Genomic DNA, 22,937 nt, shown 5'->3' on the forward strand with positions numbered 1-22,937 from the left:
GTACGCGACATGGGCAGTGGGTTTTGGACCAAGGTACTGGGACCACTGATGGGATACTGGAGCTCCCACCAGCATGGCCAGGCTGGGGGCAGAGCAGCCAGCAACAGGTGATCCCCTGTCCCAAAACTGGGAGCAGTGGGAGCCCAGTGCCACCCTGCTCTATGCAGAACTAGAGTTAGCCTTTAGGGAGTGGGACCTCCATGCCTGGGAAGACTCCCAGGACCTCTCAGACCACTCTAGTCCAGGAGAAGCTGAGCCATGGTCAAGCCAAACCCTACAATACTATTCTGGGGTACCTCAGGGACCAGTTCAGGTGGGATGCCCTGACCCATTTGCCCTTTCCTGGGGAGCATAGGGGTGTTAGTGCACAGTGGGTCTCTGTCCCCATGGGTGGCAATCTGGGGGGTACCACCGTGTCCTTTGAGGGAAGCAGGAGCACAGACACAGTGGCTGAGGCTGGAGAGGACACGAGATTATGTTTCTAGTGGACAAAAAGAAGGGGGTCCTTCTGCAGCCTACACCTTGCAGTGCTTGGACTGTTTTACTGCTGCCATGGAAACTGCTGTGGAGCATCATTCTGTTGCACTGGCCAGGGTGACCGGGCCATGGCAGTTCCCAACCTTCCTCGTGCTCTTACACCTGGATTTACAGAGTGGGAGAGGCTGGATGCTGCCTGCCAGTCACCATCCTTGGGTCACCCTGTGACAGGATGGGGGCATCCCTGGGTAGAGCACCCAAAGAGCAGAAGGGATGGAGAAACCAGGTAAGTGCTGGCAGGGGCTGTCTGGTGCCATTCCCAGACAAACTCAGCTCCCACGCGGCCAGGGGCTCCACGCTGCTTGGCCTCCCACAAACATAAATCATTTTCTAATTTATAACATGAATAATTGATTTTGCCTCCATAGCTGGCGATAAATCTCCTGTGCGCACATGCATAAGAAAATAATAATAATGAAAGCGATCAGGATCTGCTGCCATCGATTACCTGTGAGAGGGAACATGGTCCCCTGTGTGCCACATGAGGCTGGGAGAGGGGCTGCTCCCAGGGGATGCTGTGTGGCCCTGCCTGATGTGAGCTTTCCTTGTCCTGAGCAGGGGCACCTGTCTGAGGTGGGATGACTGGACCTATCCTAGTCTGAGCCCCCGGGGCTGTACTGGGACCCACACTGGGCACTCAGGAAGGTCGGAGTATTTCAGGGTATCCCAGACCTCAGGCATGTGCGGTCCCAGCCTCATAACTGCACCTAAGGAGGGATAAGGTGCTTGGCACAGCCCCATTCAGGGATGCCGCGTGCGATGCCTCAGTGGCACCTTGCCAGGGTGGCCCGTGACCAGTCCCCTGTCCCTCGGCAGCTTCAGTCCAGGCGGAGCTGCAGAAGCCGTTCTGGCTCCCGGCTGCCCGGTCCCGGCACGGGCAGGCAGCGTGCACGCCATGGGACATTGCCCGGGTCACCTCCGGTACCCACCCCATGAAGCTGGCTGGGATACAGCCGGACGGTAATCGCATCGGAGAGCTTCGGCTCGGTAGGGAGGAGGTCCTGGAGCGGGGAGTGGGCAGAGACCCGCTGCCCATCGGCCAAACTAACCAGGGCGGCCGCACCGGCTGGCCCGAAGCCTTCCTAGTGCGGTGTCCCCACGTCTGCCCGCCCGGTCACAGCGAGCACCACGGCTCCCGCCCGCTGTGTGACACTGAACGGTGACGGGACACCGACGGCTCCCGCGGGCGGGAGCGGGGGTCGCTCTCCCTGTGTCCACCACCATCCCAGCCACGGAGCCTCCTTCCGGTGGCTGCCGGTCGCTGCCGGGCAGGACGGCCCGCCGCGGCACCGTGGCCGCCCGTGGTGCCGGGCAGAGCACGGTGCGCCCCGGCGGCGGCAGCGGTACCGACCCGTGTGCCCAGGGCCGCGGGGAGGAGGGCGGCGGTACTGGCCCGTGTGCCCAGGGCCGCGGGGAGGAGGGCGGTGGCACCGGCCCGTGTGCCCAGGGCCGCGGGGAGGAGGGCGGTGGCACCGGCCCGTGTGCCCAGGGCCGCGGGGGGGAGCGGCGGTACCGGCCCGTGTGCCCAGGGGCGCGGGGAGGAGGGCGGCGGCACCGGCCCGTGTGCCCAGGGCCGCGGGGTGGAGCAGCGGTGGCACCGGCCCGTGTGCCCAGGGCCGCGGGGTGGAGCAGCGGTGGCACCGGCCCGTGTGCCCAGGGCCGCGGGGTGGAGCAGCGGCCGGGGCGGGCGCGGGGCGGGGCGGGCGCGGGGCCGCGCTGCCGGTCCCGCACTACAGGTCCCGGCGCTCCCCACGGCGGGGCGGGCTCGGCGCGGCGGAAGCGGCGGCGCGGCGCGGAGCGACGGGGGACCCGGCGCGGCCACGGGTAACGGCGGCGGCCTGGCGGGCCGCACGGCCCGGCCCGGCCCGGCCCGGCACGGCACGGAGGGGCGCTCGGTACCGGGGCACAGCGGGCCGGGGTGCGCCCCCTGCCCGCTCTCGGCGCTGTCCCGCTCTCCCTCACCCTGGTGTCCCAGCCCTGATCCTTATCCCCTGTCCCTTTCCTGTCCCCAGCCGTGCTCCCCTCGCCCCGTCCAAGCGCTGATCCCCACGTGAAGCCCGCCGTCCCCAATGGGCTGGCAGGCAGCCCCCGGGATGCCCGGATAAGGGCACGCTGCAGACCCCATAGCTCTCCCAGTACAGAGTCACGGGGCCGTGTGTCAGCCCTTGAGTGCAGGGGAGCTGTACGGCTTCCTGGGTGCTCGGTGCGCCACTCTGCCATGCCTTGTAAAACAGGTGTCTGCTGCTCACAAGTGCTGGACACTGCTTTTCATGGCTGCCTGCAGGCCCCTGCATCCTCGTGTATCCTTCACACCACCTGCGAGGTTCTGTGTGCTGCCTGCTGTGGCCCATGGCACGATGCTGGTGACCAGATACGCCTCTTGCACATTTTAGGGTGGTCATCCCAGTCACTTGCTTCCTGGTGTAAATGCACTGTAGGGCTCTGGCCCTTGCTTTTTAGGCTGCTCTTGCTCCCAGGGTAACTACTTTGGGTTATTTTAACTTCATTTTCCCAGTCTAGGTCTTGCTTTGTTTCCTGCTTTCATTCCTTGGATCCTTTCAACAGTGTCTTCTCTGGATAGTGTTTACAACAGCTCACTGCTCAGTATCATCTAATGACAATTCATTATTCAAGTAGAAGTTTGAGAGATGCTGTAAAACAAGACCCTGAAGTTCAGCTAAGTTGGCTCTTGCTTGCTTCATCAAAAAACTTTGCCCAGTGATTCTTCTGAAATAACTCTGGGCAAGCCAGTGTCCATCATTCATTGTGCAGGTATGCTGGCTCCTTTAACTGCCAGTTTTGTTCTGCACTGGGGATAGGAACAGGGTTTGTCCTGTTCTCAGCTCTGGTTGTGTTGTCCTTTCTTGCAGAGAAAATCAATGCCTTGTTTGCTGTACCCGTCGCTCGGGCCCTGGTTTCTCCTTGGCACTATGTGTCAGCAGGTTAATAGGTTCATCTCTGCACTGGCCAGGCTGGCCAGGTGACTGTGTCTGTGTGGACATGCTGTTTTTGCTTTTGCTGCAGCTGTTTTTGCAAGGCCTCTGCCTCATTTGCATTTTTCTGTTTAAAAACAGTGAGTTTTCCCTTTTGAGTCATCTTTATTTTTGAGACATCATTAATTTTCTCTCCCTCCTTGTTTATTAATAGACCTTTTCACTTTTGTGCTGATTCTGCCTGGTTATATTTGTAAAGTCCTTTGTATTCCCCTTAGCATTCTGGCTGTTAACTCCTTCTGCTGGTTTGTTGTCCCTTCCCTCTTCTGTGCCCCCCTGCAGCTGCGAGGGGACACTATTGACTTTCAAATCATCTTCCTGTCTGGAATGTTCCCGTTCTCTTGTTCCAGGTATCTTCTAAGAGCATCTATTCCAGGTGTCTCCTAAGAGTATTGCAAGTGAAAGGCACGATTGAAATCTCAGTGCCTTTGACGTTTTTGCCACCTCCTCACACAGCCAGTGTTGTGTGGCTGCTGGAGAGCTCTTTCTGCTAGCAGCAGGGGACAGGACGCCTTAAAGAGCCGTAGATGCAGCTCTTTGCTCCCTGAATGCTTTGCTTTGCCCTGTACCAGTGGCTGTGTTCATGCCTTTGCTCTGTCTCCACCAGGTATCCAGGTCCTTTCCTGGCCCCGTTGCCTGCTGTTGAGCCAGGTGGCCTGGGCTGGAGCTCTGCTGAGAGCAGGAGAGGTGCAGGGTAGCCAAAACCTCTGACAGTCCTTGCCCGGGCTGCCAGCGGCTGCTGTTGTGCAGTTGGTAAGTGTGCCATGGCACGTGCCTGGCATGGGATGAGTCCTGCAAGTGGCAGGTTCCCCAGTGGAGCTGTTTAGAATCTCCTTGTACCTGCCTTTTTATTAATCTTGTTATTGTAGTTATTTTTTTCCCCTTCAAAGAGCCCAATCTGCTGCAGGCTGTAAAGAGTGACATTGTGGTGTGCGAGCTGCATGCCAAGGCTGCGTGAGGTCCCCCAAGGCTCCTGGTACCCCAGTATTGCCATCCCTGTTCACTGCCAAGGCTTTAAGGTTATCTGCTCTATTGATGGGAATATGGATTGAGTGGAATTAGAAACCTCGAAGGCTAAAAATACAGCTGCCTGCCAGGAAATGCAGCAGCCTGCTGAGAGGGTGCTGTGTGGCACTGGGACTTCTCCAGGAGCTGCCATGTTCCACATGAGCACCACAGCCCAGCATCCCTGCCTGTTCCCAGGTTCTCTGAGCAGGACTGTGGCTGGCTTGCTCTTGTTTGTGGGGTCCTTCACTTGACAGGACAGGGAGAGAAGACAGGGAGAGAATGCTGCCCATGTGTGCTGCGGATGGTTGCTAGAGGAGAAGCACAGGCTGGCACCTGAGCGGGCAGCTCCCTGAGACCTCACCAATGCATACCATGAGCACAAGCTCCCTGTGAGCAGGGTGTTCCTGGGAATGGTGTGAGAGAAGCCTGTGCCTTCAGGGAGCTCTGGCTGCCTCCTGGCTGATGATCCAGCACCCTCCTGGCCATGGTGGGCTATGTTGTGCTGGGCTGGTGGGCTTTATGTGGCAGACAGCTGGGCAGCACTCCCATCACCACTTTTGCCATGGTGTCATGGCCTTTCCTGTTTTGTGTCAGAGCACTGAATTGTTTTGCTAGGCAGGTCCATGAAACAAGACAGCATCTGGGGCCGCATAGGCTTTTTTGGGGATGCACTGCTCATTGCTGCCTGTCTTTGTGGGGCAAGCTTGGTCCCAGACTCTGGAAGTGGTAGGGTTGCCCTGCCTAGTGTAGTGTGAATGAGACCCAAAGCCAGGGCCATTGCTCTGGCTCCCAGAGCATGAAATTAGTTGGTGCTGACCCGTGGCTGTGGCATCGATGAAGTGTTTGATAGGCTGGGGGCAGGGGCTGTGCTGCCCTGTGGGGAAAAAACAAAGCGCTGCAGCATCCCTGCCAGTGTGGGTCACCTACCACCCTGCCATGCTTCTTCCCAGGCTGCAGGAAGCAGCTCTTCCCCAGCAGTGTGTGGCAGGCAGAGGCAAAGCTGTGTAGGGAGAGGATGCTCCCAGCACCAGCCGTCTGGCTAATGCTGCACCATCTGCTTTGGAGGGTGAGGCAAGGTGAATGGCAGGTTTTTGAGGAGCCCATAAATCCTATGTGCAAAGGCTCTTGGAGGTGACATGGGATCTGCATGGAGAAATGCTGCTTCTGGTTGCTCCTCGTGCTGGGAACTGTCCGGAAGGAGAGCCTGGGGAGATCACTGACCCTCACAAGACATTCAGCAATGAGCCATGGCCTGGGACTCTTGGGTTTGGCTAGGAAGAGTCCTTCAGCAGAACACGCTTCTGTGCAGTTGGAAGCTATCTGTGGTTGGAAATGGTGGTGCCAGGGGGGCTTGCAGTGCCCCCTCCCCTCTGGCACTCGGGCTGCCACTCGCTGAGAAAATGTATAATGCCTCAGTGTTGAAAAATGACTAATCCAGTCCTTGGAAGGTTTGTAGGATACATTCCTTTCTTGCGGTCGATAAAGATAAAGGGGATCGTTCTGCCAGCAAAATTAGTGTATCAAAGAGGGGGGGAAAAATGACAAGAGCTACGGAGACAGAAAAATGGTTGGGGCAGCCCTGGGATGATGCTCAGCATCACCACAGCACCCGTGCCTGCACCTCCTGTTCCTGCCCACCTTCGCAGCATGAGGTGCAGGCACAGGCACCGCGGTCACGCTAGGGGTACTGCCCTGCTGGGCTTTTCCAGTGGTTTCCAGAGAGCCATGAGAGACTCATCTGTCATGCCAAGGCAAGGGTCTGTCCATCCATCACAGAGGGGATGATGCTGTGTGGCATGGGCAGCCCCAGCCACTTTCCAGCCAGCGGTTGGCCTCCCCTCGCCTTGCTGGCACCACTGCTGCTGTTGGTGAGGGGCCACGGGGAGCGTTCGCGCCTCGGTCAGGGGCTGTGTGCAGGGGAGCCTAATGTACCGGAGGTGCCTCGGAAATGAGAGCCTTGGATGGGTTCCTGGCCCTATTGATCTGCCGGCAGTTTATGCATCCTGACATTCATAATCTCGGTCGGCGCTGATGGTCCAGATTAATGGGCCCAGGGGCTGTCCATCCGTCACTTCACATTAATTACTGAAGAGGTGTTTTTCCAGTGATTTACCTGACAGCGGCCTGTGATGAATCCCCCTAAACGGAGTGGGCAGTGATTAATCATGGGGCCCCAGCCCAGCCCCACTCTGCCTTCCCCTCAACCACAGTGCAGCCCCCCGCACCATCCGTCTCCATAAACCCTGTCTGATGCATATTTATAGGGGCAGGGGGGCCTGGCCGCTTGTGGTGTGCCTGCTTCTGCCAAAGATGATGAAAAATAAATCTCTGTTGGGATGGGGCAGCAGGTGAGCAGGGCTGCATCATGCCATGGTCCTGCGCCAGGGTATCCCTGTGCCGGGGTTTGCTTTCTGTTGTTCTGTGGCTGCCTCAGGCTTCTCTGTGGTTTTTGATGGCTGAGTAGTGCATGGTCTCGGTGTTCTGCTTCACCTGCAGACACTGGGCTCGAGGGTCCCAGGTAGCAGCTGCCGGAGTGGGGCAGGTGCCCCAGTGGTTCTGTCAGGATTTCCCTGCTTCCCCCAAGTTGGATGTGCCCCACCAAAGGCTGTAGGGCTTTGGGGTGCTCTGGGCCCCAAACCCTGTCTGCAGATACGCTGCTGTGGGGCCGTGTTGGGGCTGCACAATCCATCACCGTGTGCCAGTTGCTGAGGGAGCAGGGTGAGCACTGGGACCCCGAGCCAGTGACCTGGGCAGGGGCTGCTCCCTGTGCTCTCGGCCGTGGGTATGTTGGGCTGTGGGCAGGGCAGTGACGCTGTTCTCTCTTGGCAGGCAGGGTGGCACCATGCAGCAGGAGGCGGAGGGCGGCCGGGCGCGCCGCAGGAAGCCCGACATGGCCCTCTACGTGCCCAAAGCGCGGCGGGAGAGAGAGGCACGAGCGGCAGGGGACACCCGGGGGGCCGGGCACTGCCGGGAGCCTGAGAACCACCGGCTGCTGCAGGACCCAGCCTGGGCCAGGGGCGAGGGACAGAGGCCAAGCCCCCGAGCCAGAACACAGGCAGGCAGAGCGGCAAGGAGGGAGGACAAGGTGGATGCCGGCCCAAAGGAGCTGCGGACAGCCTCTGCCAGGCACAGCCATAGGACAAGAGGGAGCTGCCCTATTGCACTGGAAAGCCTAGAGGCATCACCCAGTGTGTGTGAGCCATGCCCAGATCCAGCTGTTGCTCAGCACTGGGACAGGCAGGACAAAGCGTCTCACAAAGAACCCGGAGAGCTCAGCCACAACCACAGGGTGATAAGGACTGAGCCTGACCCTCCATCCCCACAGAATGCCCAGGCTGGGGCTGTGAAGGCTACCCCTGAGTCTGGGGATGATCCCACTAGCCCAACACCCGCTGCTAGCCCAACACTGGTTTGTCAGACAGGCCTGAGTGGCATGTTGGAGCACTTGGGGGACAGCACCCTAGATCCAGCTGAGGACCTCTCCCAAAGCCTGGGAGAGGCTGTCCTGCAGTCAGCAGGGGTGGGCAACCGTGGCAGGGTGCCCCAGTTGGTGGAGGAGACAGTGGGTCTGAAAGCCTGGGAGGAGGAGAGGGAGGAGGAGAGGGAGGAGGAGAGGTCTCTCCTGGCAGAGCAGAGTGAGGGTTGTGCCAGTGGGGTGCCAGAGGAAGAGGAGACGGGAGGCAGAGCTGAGGTTCCTGGGGAGAGCACCTTGTATGCACCAGGAGCCAGCTGTGAACCTGTGTTCCTGGGGGGCAGCATGGGCGATGTTCCAGGGCTCCCAGGGGGGAGCACTCCACAGCAGGGCACGGGCAGCCCATCCCAGCTCCCGCCTGCCATGGAGGAGAGCACTGCTGGTGCTGGGGATCCCAGAGGGGAGGGTGACCTGGTGCCTGCTGTAGTGGAAGCAGGCAGCACTTCTGCCTGCACAGATAGCAGTGCTGGATCTGAGAGCAGCCCGTGGGAGGGAGCACCTCTGGAAAGCTGTGAGCCCCCAGTGCTCCTAGAGCAGCTGTGCCATGGCATAGAGGGGATCTCGCCTGCATCCTGGGACAAGGAGCTGGCAAAGCCAGATGAGGATGTGGGCTCACTGCAGAAGCACCAGGAGGCTGAGAAAGAAGAGAGAGGTCTCCACAGCAGCTCCCCTACGGAAGGACAGACCAGTGCCAGTGCTGAAACCCTGAGCCAGACCAGCCCAGGTGCTGAGGAGAGCTGGGATGTGCTGTTCAACGATGATGGGGACTGCTTGGACCCACGCCTGCTGGAGGAGGTACTTCTGCAAGCCAGTGTTTGTGGGGATTGGCAGGGCTGGTGGCTGGTGCCTGCTGGGATGTGGGGGATGTGTTCCTGTGTTCTCTGGGGTGAGTGCACGGGGTGGGTAGGCTGCATCCAGGGCATGACCAGCCTAGCTGCCTGTGCTGCCTGCTCTTAGAGCCAGCCTTCCCCTGGGATCTCCATCTTCCCCCTCTGTCCCATCCCATCTGGTGTTGCTGGGGAAGGCTGGGGTGATTGCCCCTATGTAGTACATAAAGTGTGCCCAGTAAAACCTGCTGAAGTGCTGTAAACTGCAACTGCACCCTCATGAAACCAGGGCTGGTGATAAAGAAACGGGCTGAGATGTATGGGATCCCATTGAAACAGCAACGGGATATTTCCTCGAAACTATGGCTTCTTAATCAGCTGTGGCTCATTGCCATTCCCTCCTGCACACATGCTGCTGAATTTACTACACTTGGCTGCTTAGTGCCAGGATCCACACCATTTTGCTGCCATTCACGAGGAAAGCTCAGTTCCTGCAGCAAGGCTGGATATCCCTTATTGCATTTTAAATCAGTAGCGTCAAACTGGTAATTTTCCTGAAGAAACAAACAACATTAATATTGTTACATCCAGTGTCTGCCTACCCCTGACTGGAAGCAGGGTGTGAAGTGATGGGTGGTGCCTTGATAACAGCATCTATTAGATTAACTCAAGAGCACCTTACTGAGGGGCACAGATCCCACCTTGTCTGCAAGGCCTTGCTTGGGCTGATGTGTCCTCTTGGAGCCTGGCACAGTGCTGAGACAGTGGGACACAGAGGGCTCACATTTGGGGGATGTGGAAGGGTGTTGGGTATTCCCATCATTGCATGGCTGTGCTCTCCTGAGCCACTGTCCCTCACCCTCTAGACTGGAGATTGTGGTGAGTGTTGGTGTGAGGAGGACAGCACTGCTGCTCTGAGACAGCTGGTGCAGGTGGCACTGGCTTTCTGTGGGCTGATGCCACGGGCATGGCTTTGTCCTCAGGGGAGGAAGGTCAGGGAAGGTGCAGCCACAGGATGCTGTGAGCAAGGCTGTGCTGTGCAGTGCAGGTTCTCACTCCAAGGAGTATCTGTATTGGCTCCCCTATGCACAAGCTCTGAGACAAGTTTGAGCTTTCCAGGGAGCTTCCCAAAATGGGTGAAAAAGAACCTGAAATAGGGATTTATCAAAAGTTGCCTTCTTTGTCCCCTGCAGATTCCTACATGGCGCCTCGTGCTTCCTGAGCCCTCTGAGCTCCCTGCAGGTGGATGTAGCTGCTTGGGGAGGGCACAGGCTCTTGGGAAGAGGGAGCCTGTTGTTAATTAACATGAAGAACAAGAAAATTAGTAGCATCTTCCTCGAAACCGAATCCTTATGCAATGCAGATAGCTGGCAGAGAGCAAGATTTATGACGTTCTGTGCGGAGGAGAGATTTCTGATAGCGGATGGCTCTTTAATCTAGCAGGAAAAAAACACCGTAGTGAGCACCATTGGCTGGCAGCTGAAACCAGACAAATTCAGAGTAGAAATCAGTTTGAACACAGAGTAATTAAGCACTGTGCCTGTTTCCTTGTGGGCTCTGTGGACTCTCCATCAGGCGGTGCGGCATGGCAGGGGCCGCGATGTGTGCGTGCCCAGGGCTGTGGTGTCAGCCAGCAGCCACATACCCCTCTGACCTGCTGTGGCAGGACTGTGTCTTCAGAGACCAGCGAGATGTGATGGACAGGCTTCATTTTTGCTGTTGTCTGTCTGTCCATCCATCAGTGAACCCTCCCCAGGATGCCTGGCAGGGCTGGGGACCGCACTGTGGCTCCCACTGGCTGCTGTGCCCCACAGCTGGGGAGATGCTGGCACGCTGTGTGCTGGGCTGGGCTGGGCTGGGCTGTGCTGGGCTGGCAGTGCTGGGCTGGGCAGGGCTGTGCTGTGCTGGGCTGTTCTGGGCTGGGCAGTGCTGGGCAGTGCTGGGCAGGGCTGTGCTGGGCTGGGCTTGCAGTGCTGGGCTGGCAGTGCTGGGGGACCTGTTGAGCCATGCCTGCCGCGTGGCTGAGCCCTGCTCCCAGACGGCTCCTGTCCTTCCTGCCCCGCCACACTTGGTGATTTGTGAAGGTCAAGGGCTGCTCCGGCACTCTGTGCTCCTGCTCTCTAATCATCCTCCCGCTGCCTGGCACTACCTGAGTGCTCTGCTCCCTCAAGCAGCACTGCAGGGCTTTATCCTGCCTGGGAATGGCTCCCTTGCTTCCCCGAGCAGGCGCAGGGTGCCTGATGAGTGTGCTGCCCTGCACGGGGGTGATGGCAGGGCAGGAGGCTCTGCTGGCAGCTCTGCTCATTCCATGAGCTCCATAACTCAGCTCTACCCTCCACCGGCATCCAGCCGCTATGGCAGCACCCCCTTACCTGCCGTGAATCCATCTTCCCCATAAAATTGTCGGAATGAGCACTTTTTATCGACTGAGCTGGCTGGGATTTATGGACTCTAACCTTGCAGTCGTGGTGTGCTCTGCTATGATCGCTTAGGGGATCGGGGTGGGAACCTGCCTGAGTTATGTACCCATTTCTTGGCATCACACCAGCCCCACGCTCCAGGGGAACAGGAGCTGTCAGTGCCTTTGGACTGCACCTGGCCTGGGGTCTCAGCTGAAGGAGGGCAGTGAATCCCCTTGGCCAGTGGCACAGTGTGGTTTGGAAAGCAAGGATTCAACAAGGGATGCCAGGAGGCCCACTGGGCAGAACAGGGTGCAGGGTGACCAGCTGGCACTGGCAGTGCTGTGGGACACAGGGAAACAGGGGCTGGATGCACCCTTGTGCTGTGGCAGCAGGAGGCTGCTGCCTGTTTTTTAAATAAAGGCTGTAAAGTGTGCATGGTAGAAAAGCTCTACAGCCATCATCTTTTAGGGCTGGAGAAAGTGCCCCACTGTGAGGTACTAAAGCTGCACAACCCATTTTATCAATAGGAAGATTGAGAAGGGACTTGATTAACATTAGTAAGTGCTGTGATGGGGAGGAGACCAGGGACTGAGGGTTCTTTAATCTGGCGGAGAGGCAGAACAAGAACTGCCAGCTGGAAAGTGAAGTCAGACAAATTCAAATGAGAAATAAAACATTAATTTCTAGGTGCACAGGTGATTAACCAGCAGAACTTGCTCCTCAGTGGAGCACTGTCTTTTTCATCTTGGCTTCTGGGGTGCTGATTGGCTGCTCCAGTGCATGTGCTGCAGCCGGGGCGTGCTGAGCCTGGTGTTTCCATGTAGCAGAGAGACATCAATCTTTCCTCTTGGCCTTACTATCCTGCTCCTTGTTCTTCCCCTAAGGTATTTCAGGTCACCACATCACTGTGGAAGGGGGGGTGTGCTTGGAGATGCATGTTCTGTTTCATCCCTGCCATTCCTACCATGTCCCTGACTTGGCCACCGAGCATGGCAAGTGAAGGGATGCTGGTAATGGGAAAAGCAGGTGCCTGGTGTAAGAACCCTGGCTGGTAACTCCTAATTCTCAAAGCCATGAATCCATTTGCAGTGCTGGGGTGGGGTGCAGGGGCCTGGACAACTTTCTGGGGAGCAGTTGCCACGGGTTGGGAACTGCTGTGAGGCAGGTGGGCATGGGTTGCTCAGTGCTGTGCCTCTCCTACTGCTGCAGCTCTCAGGGGGTGAGAAGCACCAGGAGAGCCAGCAGTCACCCCGCTTCAACTACTATCGGGCCGAACCTGCTGCTCCAGACATCAGCGACGATGAGCTGCCGCACGTCATCGAGATCTACGACTTCCCCGCGGATTTCCGCACCGAGGATCTGATGCGTGTCTTCTGCAGCTATCAGTGAGTCTGCCAGCACGCTGTCCCTGGTGCTGGGGTTCCCTGCCTGGGCTCTGCTCCACATGCCTGCCCATCAGGTGCCTGTGCCTCGCTGACCTTCCCTCTCTTTGGCAGGAAAAAAGGCTTTGATATTAAATGGGTGGATGATACGCACGCCCTGGGCATCTTCTCCAGCCCCATAACAGGTACTGCTCCTGGTTCAGCTGGGGATGGGCAGAGAGGAGGCATCCCTCTCCCACAGCCAGATGCTGGGCGTGGGGCTGTCCCTGCACGTGGACATGCTGCTCTCTTCCTGCAGCACGCGATGCCCTCAGCACCAAGCACCTGATGGTGAAGACGCGCCCACTGTCCCAAGGCACCCGCGCCTCTAAAGCCAAAGCCAGGGCATTTGCTGGTGAGTGGTGCTGCCCTGTGCCAGCTTGTGCCATCCTGCTTGTGCTGCAACATCATCCTGATAACTGGGGAGGGCTGGGGCAGCCAGCATGGCTCCACAGCTGCCCTGTCCCTCACAGAATGCCCCAGTAATGTCCCCCATCTTCACAGAGTACCTGCAGCCAGCCAAGGAGCGCCCTGAAACATCAGCTGTCCTGGCCAGGCGGCTGGTGATCGGTGCCCTGGGGGTACGGAGCAAGCAGACACCAGCCCAGCGAGATGCAGAGAGGAGGAAGCTGCAAGAGGCTCAAGGTGAGTTTGGAGGGGCTGCAGTTTAGGGGGCCCTTCCTCCTGTATGCTCTGTCTCTCAGGGTGCTGGGTGAGAGGGGGCTGCAGCAGGGTGGGCTCCAGCCACTTCCACAGGGAGGTGGGGTGGTAGGGATGTGGCATTGACCCCCTTGTCTCTGCAGAGAGGAAGCGCCTGGAGAACAAGCAGCGGGAGGATGCCTGGGAGGGCCGGGACTGAGCCAGGAGGCTGCACTTTCAGCCCATGTCCCTCTCTGCAGGCGGGCAGAGCACTCAGCATCTCAGAGCTGGGACAGATTCTGCACTGTGTCCAAAAGCACTGGGCTGCTTCACCGAGAGGCTGAGCAGCATGCAGGCTGGTTGGTGCTGTGGGGATGCTGTTGCTGTCAGGCAGCACTGCCCACCCTGCCCAGGGCAGAACCCCCAAGGCTGCCAGCCACAGCAGGAGCAGCACCAGGATGCAGGGAGCTCAGCAGAGAGCATGGGGGGCTGTGTGAGGTGGCCCTGGCCACCTGGAAGGGCCTTGTGAGTGAGAGTTTCTGTCCTTTATTTTGCTAATAAATGCCATTTATTTTATTTGCTTGCCTGGGTGGTGGCTCCCCGTTCCCTTCATACCGGGGCAGGGTGTGCGTGCCGGGGGCAGCTGCGCATGGTCCGCGGGCTGTGGGGATGTCCACCCCTCCCAGGTGCTGCTGGTTGTCCCCTGCGGCTGTGGGGGATGTGCAGGCAGGAGGGGTCGGGCAGGACGGCAGGCAGGAATGTGCTGGCAGCAGCCCTGTTTACTTCCGCGGAGCAGCTGCAGCCCTGAACAGCGGGGCCCTTGTCGGAGCATGGGCAGGGCCGTGTTCCCGGCCCCACATGGGGCTCTGATGTGGCCATGCTGCCAGCCATGGCAGGCTGGGGGCTTCCTGCCCTGCCCCCGGGTGGAGGCTGGCACCTGGGACCTGCCTTTGGCTCTGCTTTGCATAATCTCTCAGCACCTGAAAAACTGCTCTGTGTGTCCCAGCACTCCCACCCTGTAGCTCTGCAGATTCTGAGGTTTTGGGGCCTTTCACAGGAGGTGAGGATGGGGATGATGCTTTTCTGCCACCACTACCAGCAGTTTGCATGCTTTTGGTCGCTGAAGTGCTCATGTGGCTGCCCCGTGTCCCCTGGCTGTCCCCCAGCTTGGCAGCAGCAGAGCTGGTCATGACCCCGTGGTGGTGGCTGCCTGCCCCTGCGCCATCCGGCAGCGCTGCCAGCTGGGAGCCATCTCGGCTGCCGTTCCCGGATGCTCGTGGCTTGGCCGGTGGAAATTCCAGGGAGCAAAGCTGCTCTCATGTGGAAAACATCTTCCCGGCCATCCGGCATCCCTCAAAGCCCCAGCCTGGCCGGGTGAGCCTCCACCAGCACGTGCCTTGCCACGGTCTCTGGCCTCGGGCCCCTCCAGTGCATCCCCGTGTTCCCAGCAGCAACTCCACGTGCAGGGACCATCACGTGTGGGTGCAGCCTGACTTGTCCTGGGCCGAGGTGGGTGCTGGCAGCCCCCCACCCTGGGCTGGTGCCTGCCAGTGAGGCAGGAATGGACACAGGTATGCAAGGAGAGGGGTGGCACTGCCCCGTGGCTGGTGATCTGGGGAACAGACAGTACAGAGTGTGTTGGTGACATTCCCTTTTATTTCCTGTTATAAGAAAAAAGATAGAGACCACGGGAGGTAAGAACCAGAGAGCAAGAGCACAGTGTTCCTTTGAGGGACAGAGTGGCCCTACCACAGCTCCCATGTCTGGGAAGCTGCCAGGACAGCCTGGGAAAGCCCAGCATGTCAGCTGCATACACTGTGGCTGCTGGGCTGGCTGCCAGCCCATGCTGCCACAGAGCTGGTTGGGTCTTTTTGCATGCACGGGATTAGCCAGTTCAGGGCCATGGGGACCACTGATGGCAAGGCAGAGCTGCTTGATGCCAGCCACGTGCAGACAGCCAGGGAGTTGGTGGCCCTGGGTGTCACAGAGGGAACACTGCCTAGCTGGGGACACATTGCCTAGACCAAATTGTTCCCAGCTGGGGACTGGCTTCATGATCCTAAGAGGAATGAGTGCAGGGAAAAGAGGAGGTGATGGTGGGATTGATAAAGGAGTAGCTCCTCTTCTACAGTACAGTACCCTGCTCCCAACTCACAGAACCTTTATTGAAGACAGGGCTGGTGCATGGGTGGCTGGGTACTGTCCTGAGTCTGCTGGAGCAGGGGGGCTGGGCAGGCTGAGGTAGTTGTCCTGGGGGCCCTGGGGCTGTGGGGGTGAGGCCTGCTGCAGTACTTGGGCCACTCTTTCCAATCCCGCTGGCAGCACGGGCACCCCCAGGCACTCCCCGCCACCCCTGGCGCTCATCTCCCTCCTCTGCAGCAGCATCAATAAATACACAAGTCTGCAAGTCCCTGAGCTCAGTCGGGTGCTGCCAGGGCACAGGGGCCAGGGTGCAGGAGTCGGGCTCTCCCGTGGGACCACGCCAATGGCAGGGGTTCACACGAGGTTGTTGGCCAGGCGCTCCCGTCTCTCCATGTCGCTCACCACGTCGGCACCGTAGGCATCACCTGGGGAGAGCGATGTTGTGGGGGTAGGTGTGCGTGTGGGGGCACAAGAAACCTCTGGCACCCCCAACCTCATCACTTCCCTCAACCTGCCTGCCATAGCCCCTAGGCTCCCATCCCTCCTTACTTGTGTGGCAGCCATGCATCCAGACACGCTGCCCATCATACTTGCACTGGCACCTCATCACGTTGTTGGAGAAGTCCGACTCAGCCACCTCGTGCTTGGGGTTCACGACCACCTGGGGAGGGCAAGGGGCAGGGCTGGAAGCACCTCTGCTGTGCCCTGGCCAGGCAGGGCTGTGGCACGCACAGCAGGGTACAGAGCAGCACCCTGATGTGCAGGGCGAGGGATGCTGTTGTGCTCATGGAGGGGACTCCCCAGCCCTGAGATCTGGTAGGCTGGTGTCCCCCACCCCTCCATCCCCATACCTGGAAGGTGTAGCTGCCTGGTGGCACATCGGTGATGTCGATCCACTGGCAGTCGATGTCATGGCGGTAGGTGTCCCAGCACCCCACACTCACCCCCTGCTCACCAAAGTTGGCACAGGCGAAGCGTCGCTGAAGACCTGCAGCAAGGAGGGAGGTGAGGGAGGCACAGGCTCCCTTGGGGAGCAGAACTGGGCCACTGTCAGCTCTGCAGCTGGCACCTACCTTCGGGGCAGTTGGTGTCTTCCAGGCAAAAGCTGGCCTTGTGCCCCTCGGCCACCTTGGAGCCATTGAGCGTCAGCAGATCATAGTGGGTAAAGACCTCGATGCTGTGGAAGTGTCTGTGGGGACAGGGGCTCAGCACAGGACCAGTGCCCGGCCAGGGAGCACGTGGCTGTCCCAGGCAACCCCGGCAGAACTTCCGGCAGGGCAGCACCCAGGGACTCAGCAAATTACAGCCCTGAAGCCAAATAAAGCCGTAATGACAGTGCTGGCTCAGACGCTGTTAATTACCCCGGGTGGGACGGGTGCCACCATGCCCTGCCTGGCCCAAGGAGAGGACAGCTCCCTGCCAGCCCCTGCCTATGGGACACTCACCGGTGGCACTGGTGCCAAGTCCAGGCATGACGCCCCATCCTCGGTCGGAAATCGGCTCTTCCCAGGTTGTGGATCTGGGAGGAGAAGCGAAGAAGGCGGCGGTGGCCGTAGGGCCACTGCATGTTGTCAGCAGAGCGGGAGAGGCAGCGCTCCTCATGGGCACAGTACAGCAGCCCCAGGGGCCGGTCCTCCAGGTAGGCTGTCTCCTGCACCAGCTGGGCGTTCATCACCAGGTCTGGGGCATCTGGAGGGCATCAGCAGGGATGGAGAAGGTGATCCCCACCCTGCATAGCACCCCCTACTCTCCTCCAGGAGAAGGGGGGTGCCCCCTCCCAGCAGTACCCCACGGGCTCCTGCTACTCACGGGCAGTGCAGGTGACCCCTGCTGAGAAGCGTCCCCCGCCGCTGGGGCAGTGGACAGGGCCATGGCGCTGGCACTGCTGGAGGGCCAGCTCGGTGCCGGCACAGCGCACGCCGCTCATCACAACCTGGCTGGCACCGGGGCTGCCTGCCCAGTACCACGTCTCCTGAACAGAGGAGGAGCACAGTGCTTGGGCCAGTCCTTGCAGCCCTTGCCAGTACCCACCTGCCTCCTCTCCTGCCCTAACACTGCCACCACTGCCCCCACTGTCCCATCCCAGAGTCCCTGGCCACGCCACGCCCACGCTGTCCATCCTGCAGGACCCCTGCAGTCTGGCCCCAGGCTGGTACCCCACTCACCTGGAGGGCATGGCTGGCAAAGCCCAGCCCCAGCTGCCTGCAGACCACCATGGCCTCGTTCAGGCCCCACTGTGCACCACACACTGCACCCCACTGCAGCTGCCCCTGCACTGGCACCAGCACCTCCACCACGCCTTCCTCGGGGTTGCGGCCCCCAGCCAGTTGCACCTGTTGGCAGAGAGGGGCAGAACTGGAATGTGGCACAGACCAGCAGCTCTCCCACCCCATGCTGCAATGGGACAAGCAGCCCTGCACATCCAGCTGAACATCTCCCTCATCTTTCTCTTCCTCCTTTCCTCCCTACAAGACCAATTTTGCCACCAGATCACCCTGCAGGGCCCCATCAGGATGCTTCTCTGTGTCCCCATCCCCTGGGTCACCCCAGGGCTGCTCTGAGCACCCACACTGGGCATAGAGCCTGGGGAGCAGGGATTGTGCAATGGGGCTGGGGTTCAACAGGTCCTGGGAAGGAGGCAGGGACTCACCTGGCTCTTGAAGTCCATGTGGGGCATGTGGCAGCGGACAGCAGCGTCAGCCTCGTGCCGACACCCATTCTGCTCAGCGTCCTGGAAGCGACACTCGCCCAGGGAGCGCTCATGGCCAGTGCACTGCACATTGCTCATATGGATGGGCCCCAGACCTAAAGCACAGGAAGGGTCAGTGCTCCCTGCTCCATGACCATCCTGGAACAGGACCTTCATCCTCCTTCCCCTGGGGTGGGCATTCTTTATGGGAATGGGGCTGCCCATGGCAGGAGCAGACAGGGTAGCCTCATCCCAGGGCAGGCTGGAGCTGCGTGAGCATCCCAGGATTCTCCAGCAGGGCACATTACACCAGTTGATTTCCCCATCATACCCCTCCAAGCCCAGAGGTTTCCCAAGCCCATGCTGTAACACCTGCCTCACCTTGTCCCATCCGGGCTCCCACCAGGGCCTGCTTTGCTGTCCCATAGCCCAGCTGCCGGCACACCACACTGGCTGCAGCCAGGTCCCACTGCTTGTCACACACGGTGCCCCACTGCCCGTGGCGCAGCACCTCCACCCGGCCCTCACCAGCGTGGGTGCCCGCTCGCAGCCGCACCGGGAGCACCTGGGCACGGAGAGCAGCCGGTCAGCAACCCCAGGGCACAGCCAGCCCCCCCCTCAAGTGCAAATGGGGTGGCTGAGTGCTGCTCAGCCCTGGGACTCTGAGGCTGTGGAACTCTGCAAGGGCTCACCTTTCCTGGGGCGGTCTTGTTCTTGCCCTTGCCCGTGCCCTTCTGGAAGGCAGGGCCAGGGAGGCAGCTGACGATGGCGTGCATGCCGTGGGGGCAGGCGTGCTGGCGGGGGGCTGGTGGGGCCATCTGCACAGGGCAGCGGGCCAGGTGGGGCTCTGAGCCCTGACACCGCACCCTGTGCACCCAGAAGCTGTTCTTCTGGCTGAGGCTCTTCAGGCTGCCAAGGGAGAGGAGCAGGGCCAGGGTCAGCTCAGGTGCCAGAGACTCTCTCCCACCCAGTGCTCATGCTGGGTGCCCATTCAAGGTGCCCTGCCCACCATGCACAGTGCTGAGTCCTACCTGGAGTTAGGGTCCTTCAGCTTCTTGTTCCAGAGCTTTCTGTGGGTGTACAGAGCCAGGAGATGAGGGAGCATGCTGACACTGCCCAACTCTGAACCCCCTGCCCCATCATTTCTGCCCTCCCCAGCAGGAGATGGAGACCCCAGGGTACGTCATGTACGTCATATTCTCTCCCCACTGGCAATTACTGTGCCAAGCCCGTCTGTACCATGTGTCCCAGCGGGACTGTGCGACTCCTGGCACCCGTAGGGGCTCATTATAGGTTGTATTTATAGTTCCAGGCTGAGACGGGGTGGGAGGGACCAAGGGACACTTGTCTTTCCTCTCTTTTGTCCCACACTTTGCCAGCCATGATGGTGACCATCCCCAAAGACCTCTCTCTGAATGCTGTGAGCCCAACTCTGACCCTTGTCAAAGGCCCAAGAAGGGGATCCAGGCTGCCATACCGGCACCTCGCACACCCACCCACATGTGCAGCCCTCCTCTGACCACTCCTGCAGTCCCCACAGTGTGCCCAGCCTGCCCCCCATGCCCAGGAGCAGCTCGTGTCTCCCTCATCCCTACCGGTAGAAGCTGGTGTTGACGTGCTTCTCCCGGGGGAAGCCCAGCATCCCGCACACCACGCGGCTGTTGTTCCTGGTCCAGTTGGCATCACACACCTGCCTCCAGCGCCCGTTGTGCTTCACCTCCACAGCACCCTCTATCACTGGCATGCTCAGCTTGGCCCGTGCCAGGATGGGCTTGAGCCGCACCTCCTCCAGGGTTAGTCCCAACACCTGCCACAGTGGGCATGGCGTGGGCCTGGGGCTCCCGCATCGAGGGCAGAGCATTCAGAAAAGGGCAGGGGAAGGGTTAGTGGGACGTGCTCCAGTCGCCCTGGTGTACCTGCTGGCCACAGGCACACACCACGGGCCCCCACTCACCTCTCCCAGGTTACCAGCAGTGGTGGCCTGGGGGGAGTTGCCAGGCAGGCGCTGTCCTGAGCACACCACACCAGCATCCTCGCCATGGTGGCAGTCACTGATGCCCCAGCCATTGTGGGCACAGTCTGCCAGGGAGCCTTCACTGCCCCCGCATCGCACGTTGTCCAGCCAGATGGGGCCTAGGGACACAGCACCACAGCCCCATGCAGTGTGTCCTGCAAGCTGTCTGCACCCACGGCCCTGTGGGGAGGCTCCCACAGCCAGTGGGAAGCACGCTGCCCCCGTGGGGACCCCCTGCCCCCATTCCCCACCTGCCCCGTACCTTCCCCTTGGCCGTAGGTGGCACTGTGGGTCCAGGTGATGGCTGCGCTGTAACCCAGCTGTCGGCAGGCCACCGTGGCCGCATGGAAGTCGAAGCCGTCATCGCACACGGTGCCCCAGCGCCCCTGGTACAGCACCTCCAGCCGGCCCTCTCCAGCTGGGCCCCGGGGTCCCCCCAGCCGCAGCTGCACCGGGGCCAGCTCCTGCCTGCTGGGGGCCACCCAGCACAGCACCAGCACCAGCACCAGCAGGACGTGACTTGTGCCAGTTGGCATCACCATCATCGTTCTGTGAGTGGGATGCCTGGGGACAGACCAACAGTGAGTCCTTGGGGACCGTGGCAGAGTAGGGGTGCAGCTGCAGCCCCCCTGTGCCCCAGGAGCTGGGCAATGGTGGAGGGATGTCATGCCCTCTTGCATGGTGGTGACATCTCTGTCCCTGTGCTGTGGGGGATGCATGGGCTGGTCCCTGCCACACACACAGCATACCCCAGCCCTACCCCCTTCACCAGGTAACCCAGCTCTGACACAGCCCTCCCAGGCACTGACAGCCACGGGCAGCCCCACCAACATTGCCCTGTGCTCTTGTTGCTTCCTGTCTGCCCCATGTTTTGGGACATGGGTGAGGGCCCCCTTTCATCCTCCACCTGGATTCTCTACTGAACAGCAGGATTCTCTACTGAACACCAGGATTCCTCCCCATCTTGCACACAGCCCGGTCCCTGTCAACTCACCTCTTCCCCTACATCCTCATTCAGAGCATTGGTGGGATTGCTGACCCCCCTCCAGGTACCCAGACCTCCCCTCCCGGGGCCACCTCTGGCACTCACCCTGGCAAGGGATGGTGGTGCCGGACCGGCAGCGGTGCGGGGCAGGCGGTGGCGAGGGACACGGTGGTGGCGAGGGACACGGCGGTGGCGCTGGCAGCAGTGGATCCCGCAGCTCCTGCCTCCCGCTGGGCACCGCCTGCAGCCGCTTTTATGGTGCGGCGGGGTGGGCCGACCCGAGGGGGCCCCCCGCCCCCCCGCCTCTGGTCTGGAGCCCAGCCCTGCTCCCTGCCCACCCCCGGCCCTACTCTGCCTCACCGCACACGGGGGCAAACCTGTTCCTGTCCCAAACCCCGTCCTTTCCCCAGCCAGGAGGATCTGAGCTGTCCTGGACAGTCCCTGCGTGCCGTGAGGCTGCACCTCCCCCGAGTCCAGATTCCCTCGGTCAGGGATGCTCCCCTCGCTGGGCTGAACCGCAGCCAGGCACAGCACGGGCTTTCCTGAGATGACGAACTGCTGTGCCGGGGACATTCCTTGCAGCTTCCCACCCACGCACTGGTTCGAGTGGGTGCATGGGCACAGGACGCCTGGAGGTGCTGCAGTGGGGCCGAGACTCGGGGGGCACAGGGACCACGGCAGGATATGGGATGGTACCGTGAGCGGGAGCACAGCTCTCCCAGGGCTTGGGGCATCACCTGTGGCATCCATAAAGCAGGCTGGCTGTGAGGGTCCTCAGGCTCAGCCCCCCTCCGTGGGACGTGGGGACCGGTGATGCGCCCCCACCTCCCGCCCGACCTGCCCCGGGAGCAACCTCGGGCTTGGGGTGCCGCCAGTCCCCGGGGCACCCCGCTGCCCACACGCCCGCCGTGCCCCGCCGTGGGATGGGGATAAACAGGAAACCCAGTGCCCCGGCCGTGCCCAGGGACCGGCCAGGAATGTGCCGGTGGCCACCGGACTGTTTGTTTGGAGTCAAAGCAGCCGGATCCTGCCGGGAGGAGCCAGGATCAACACGGCCGGGAATAGCCCGTGAGCTCATCGCCACGTCTCGCAAGGAGCCCCAGCACCTCTGGGTGTGCAGGGATGCACGACTCGGGGTCCCCCTCGCAGGGCGCTCTCATCCCAGCCCTCTGCCTCGGCCGGGATCGGGGCAATGTCCTGAAGCTGCGATGTGAATCGCTGGCCAGCCCCAGAATGGAGGCCACGGAAAGCCCTGGGGAAGGGCAGGGTTGGGGCCAGCAGTGGAGCCCGTGACTCATTCGTCTCGACGTTTTGGAGATCAATTGCTTAAGTGTGAATCCAGGAGCCTCCCCCGAGCTCCTCCCCCGGCAGATGCTGGCAGGGGCGCGGGCAGGCGGGCGCTGGGTCCCGCTCCCAGCTCTGCCTCCGCTCCGGGCACAGCAAGAACAGAGAGGTGCGGGGGCTGGCGGGCTCTGCCCCTCTGGGACCTGCCAGCTCTTCTCGCAGCGGTACGGACACTGTGTCCTGCCGCTCGTGCGACCGCGGCGGGCCGGAGGTGTCCCACTCTGCCCTGAGGTGTCAGCCAATGCCCCTCGTCTCCCTGGGGGCTCACAGGGTGCCAGCACCTGCAGTCCCGGGCAGCCAGCAATGGCAGCAGCTAAAAATACACGGCCGGCAGCAGGGCAGCCCCGTGCGCGGGAAGCTGTGGGCGGCGGGCGGGCGTGCGGGGCTATTCTCAGAGGGCTGCGGGACTATTCCTGGCCGGTCAATATTGATTCAGCCAGCTCAGGTGCAGCAGCTCACCCTGG

At 60.7% G+C, this 22,937-nt stretch overlaps 2 protein-coding genes across 2 annotated transcripts; one reads left to right on the forward strand and one right to left on the reverse strand.

Annotated features, from left to right (window-relative positions):
• Positions 1 to 750: 750 nt before the first annotated feature.
• R3HCC1L (R3H domain and coiled-coil containing 1 like) lies at positions 751 to 13,875 on the forward strand. The gene is made up of 9 exons (XM_077183566.1): positions 751 to 763; positions 1,354 to 1,696; positions 1,810 to 2,361; positions 7,368 to 8,805; positions 12,449 to 12,624; positions 12,736 to 12,806; positions 12,920 to 13,015; positions 13,165 to 13,305; positions 13,464 to 13,875. Exons 1-9 carry the CDS (start codon positions 751 to 753, stop codon positions 13,517 to 13,519), a joined length of 2,886 nt encoding a protein of 961 aa, XP_077039681.1. The 3' UTR covers positions 13,520 to 13,875.
• Positions 13,876 to 14,999: 1,124 nt separating this feature from the next.
• On the reverse strand, positions 15,000 to 20,863 carry LOXL4 (lysyl oxidase like 4). Its single transcript, XM_077183575.1, is given in 17 exon segments — positions 15,000 to 15,866; positions 15,991 to 16,102; positions 16,293 to 16,429; positions 16,515 to 16,630; positions 16,887 to 17,130; positions 17,251 to 17,413; positions 17,607 to 17,774; positions 18,092 to 18,246; positions 18,512 to 18,695; positions 18,823 to 19,039; positions 19,162 to 19,200; positions 19,726 to 19,937; positions 20,085 to 20,263; positions 20,407 to 20,715; positions 20,718 to 20,775; positions 20,778 to 20,821; positions 20,824 to 20,863. Coding segments are annotated over 17 exon segments (2,448 nt in total). The 3' UTR covers positions 15,000 to 15,795.
• Between the last annotated feature and the right edge of the window lie 2,074 nt (positions 20,864 to 22,937).

Source organism: Agelaius phoeniceus, chromosome 9 (assembly GCF_051311805.1).
Source record: "Agelaius phoeniceus isolate bAgePho1 chromosome 9, bAgePho1.hap1, whole genome shotgun sequence".
NCBI classification, from domain to species: domain Eukaryota; kingdom Metazoa; phylum Chordata; class Aves; order Passeriformes; family Icteridae; genus Agelaius; species Agelaius phoeniceus.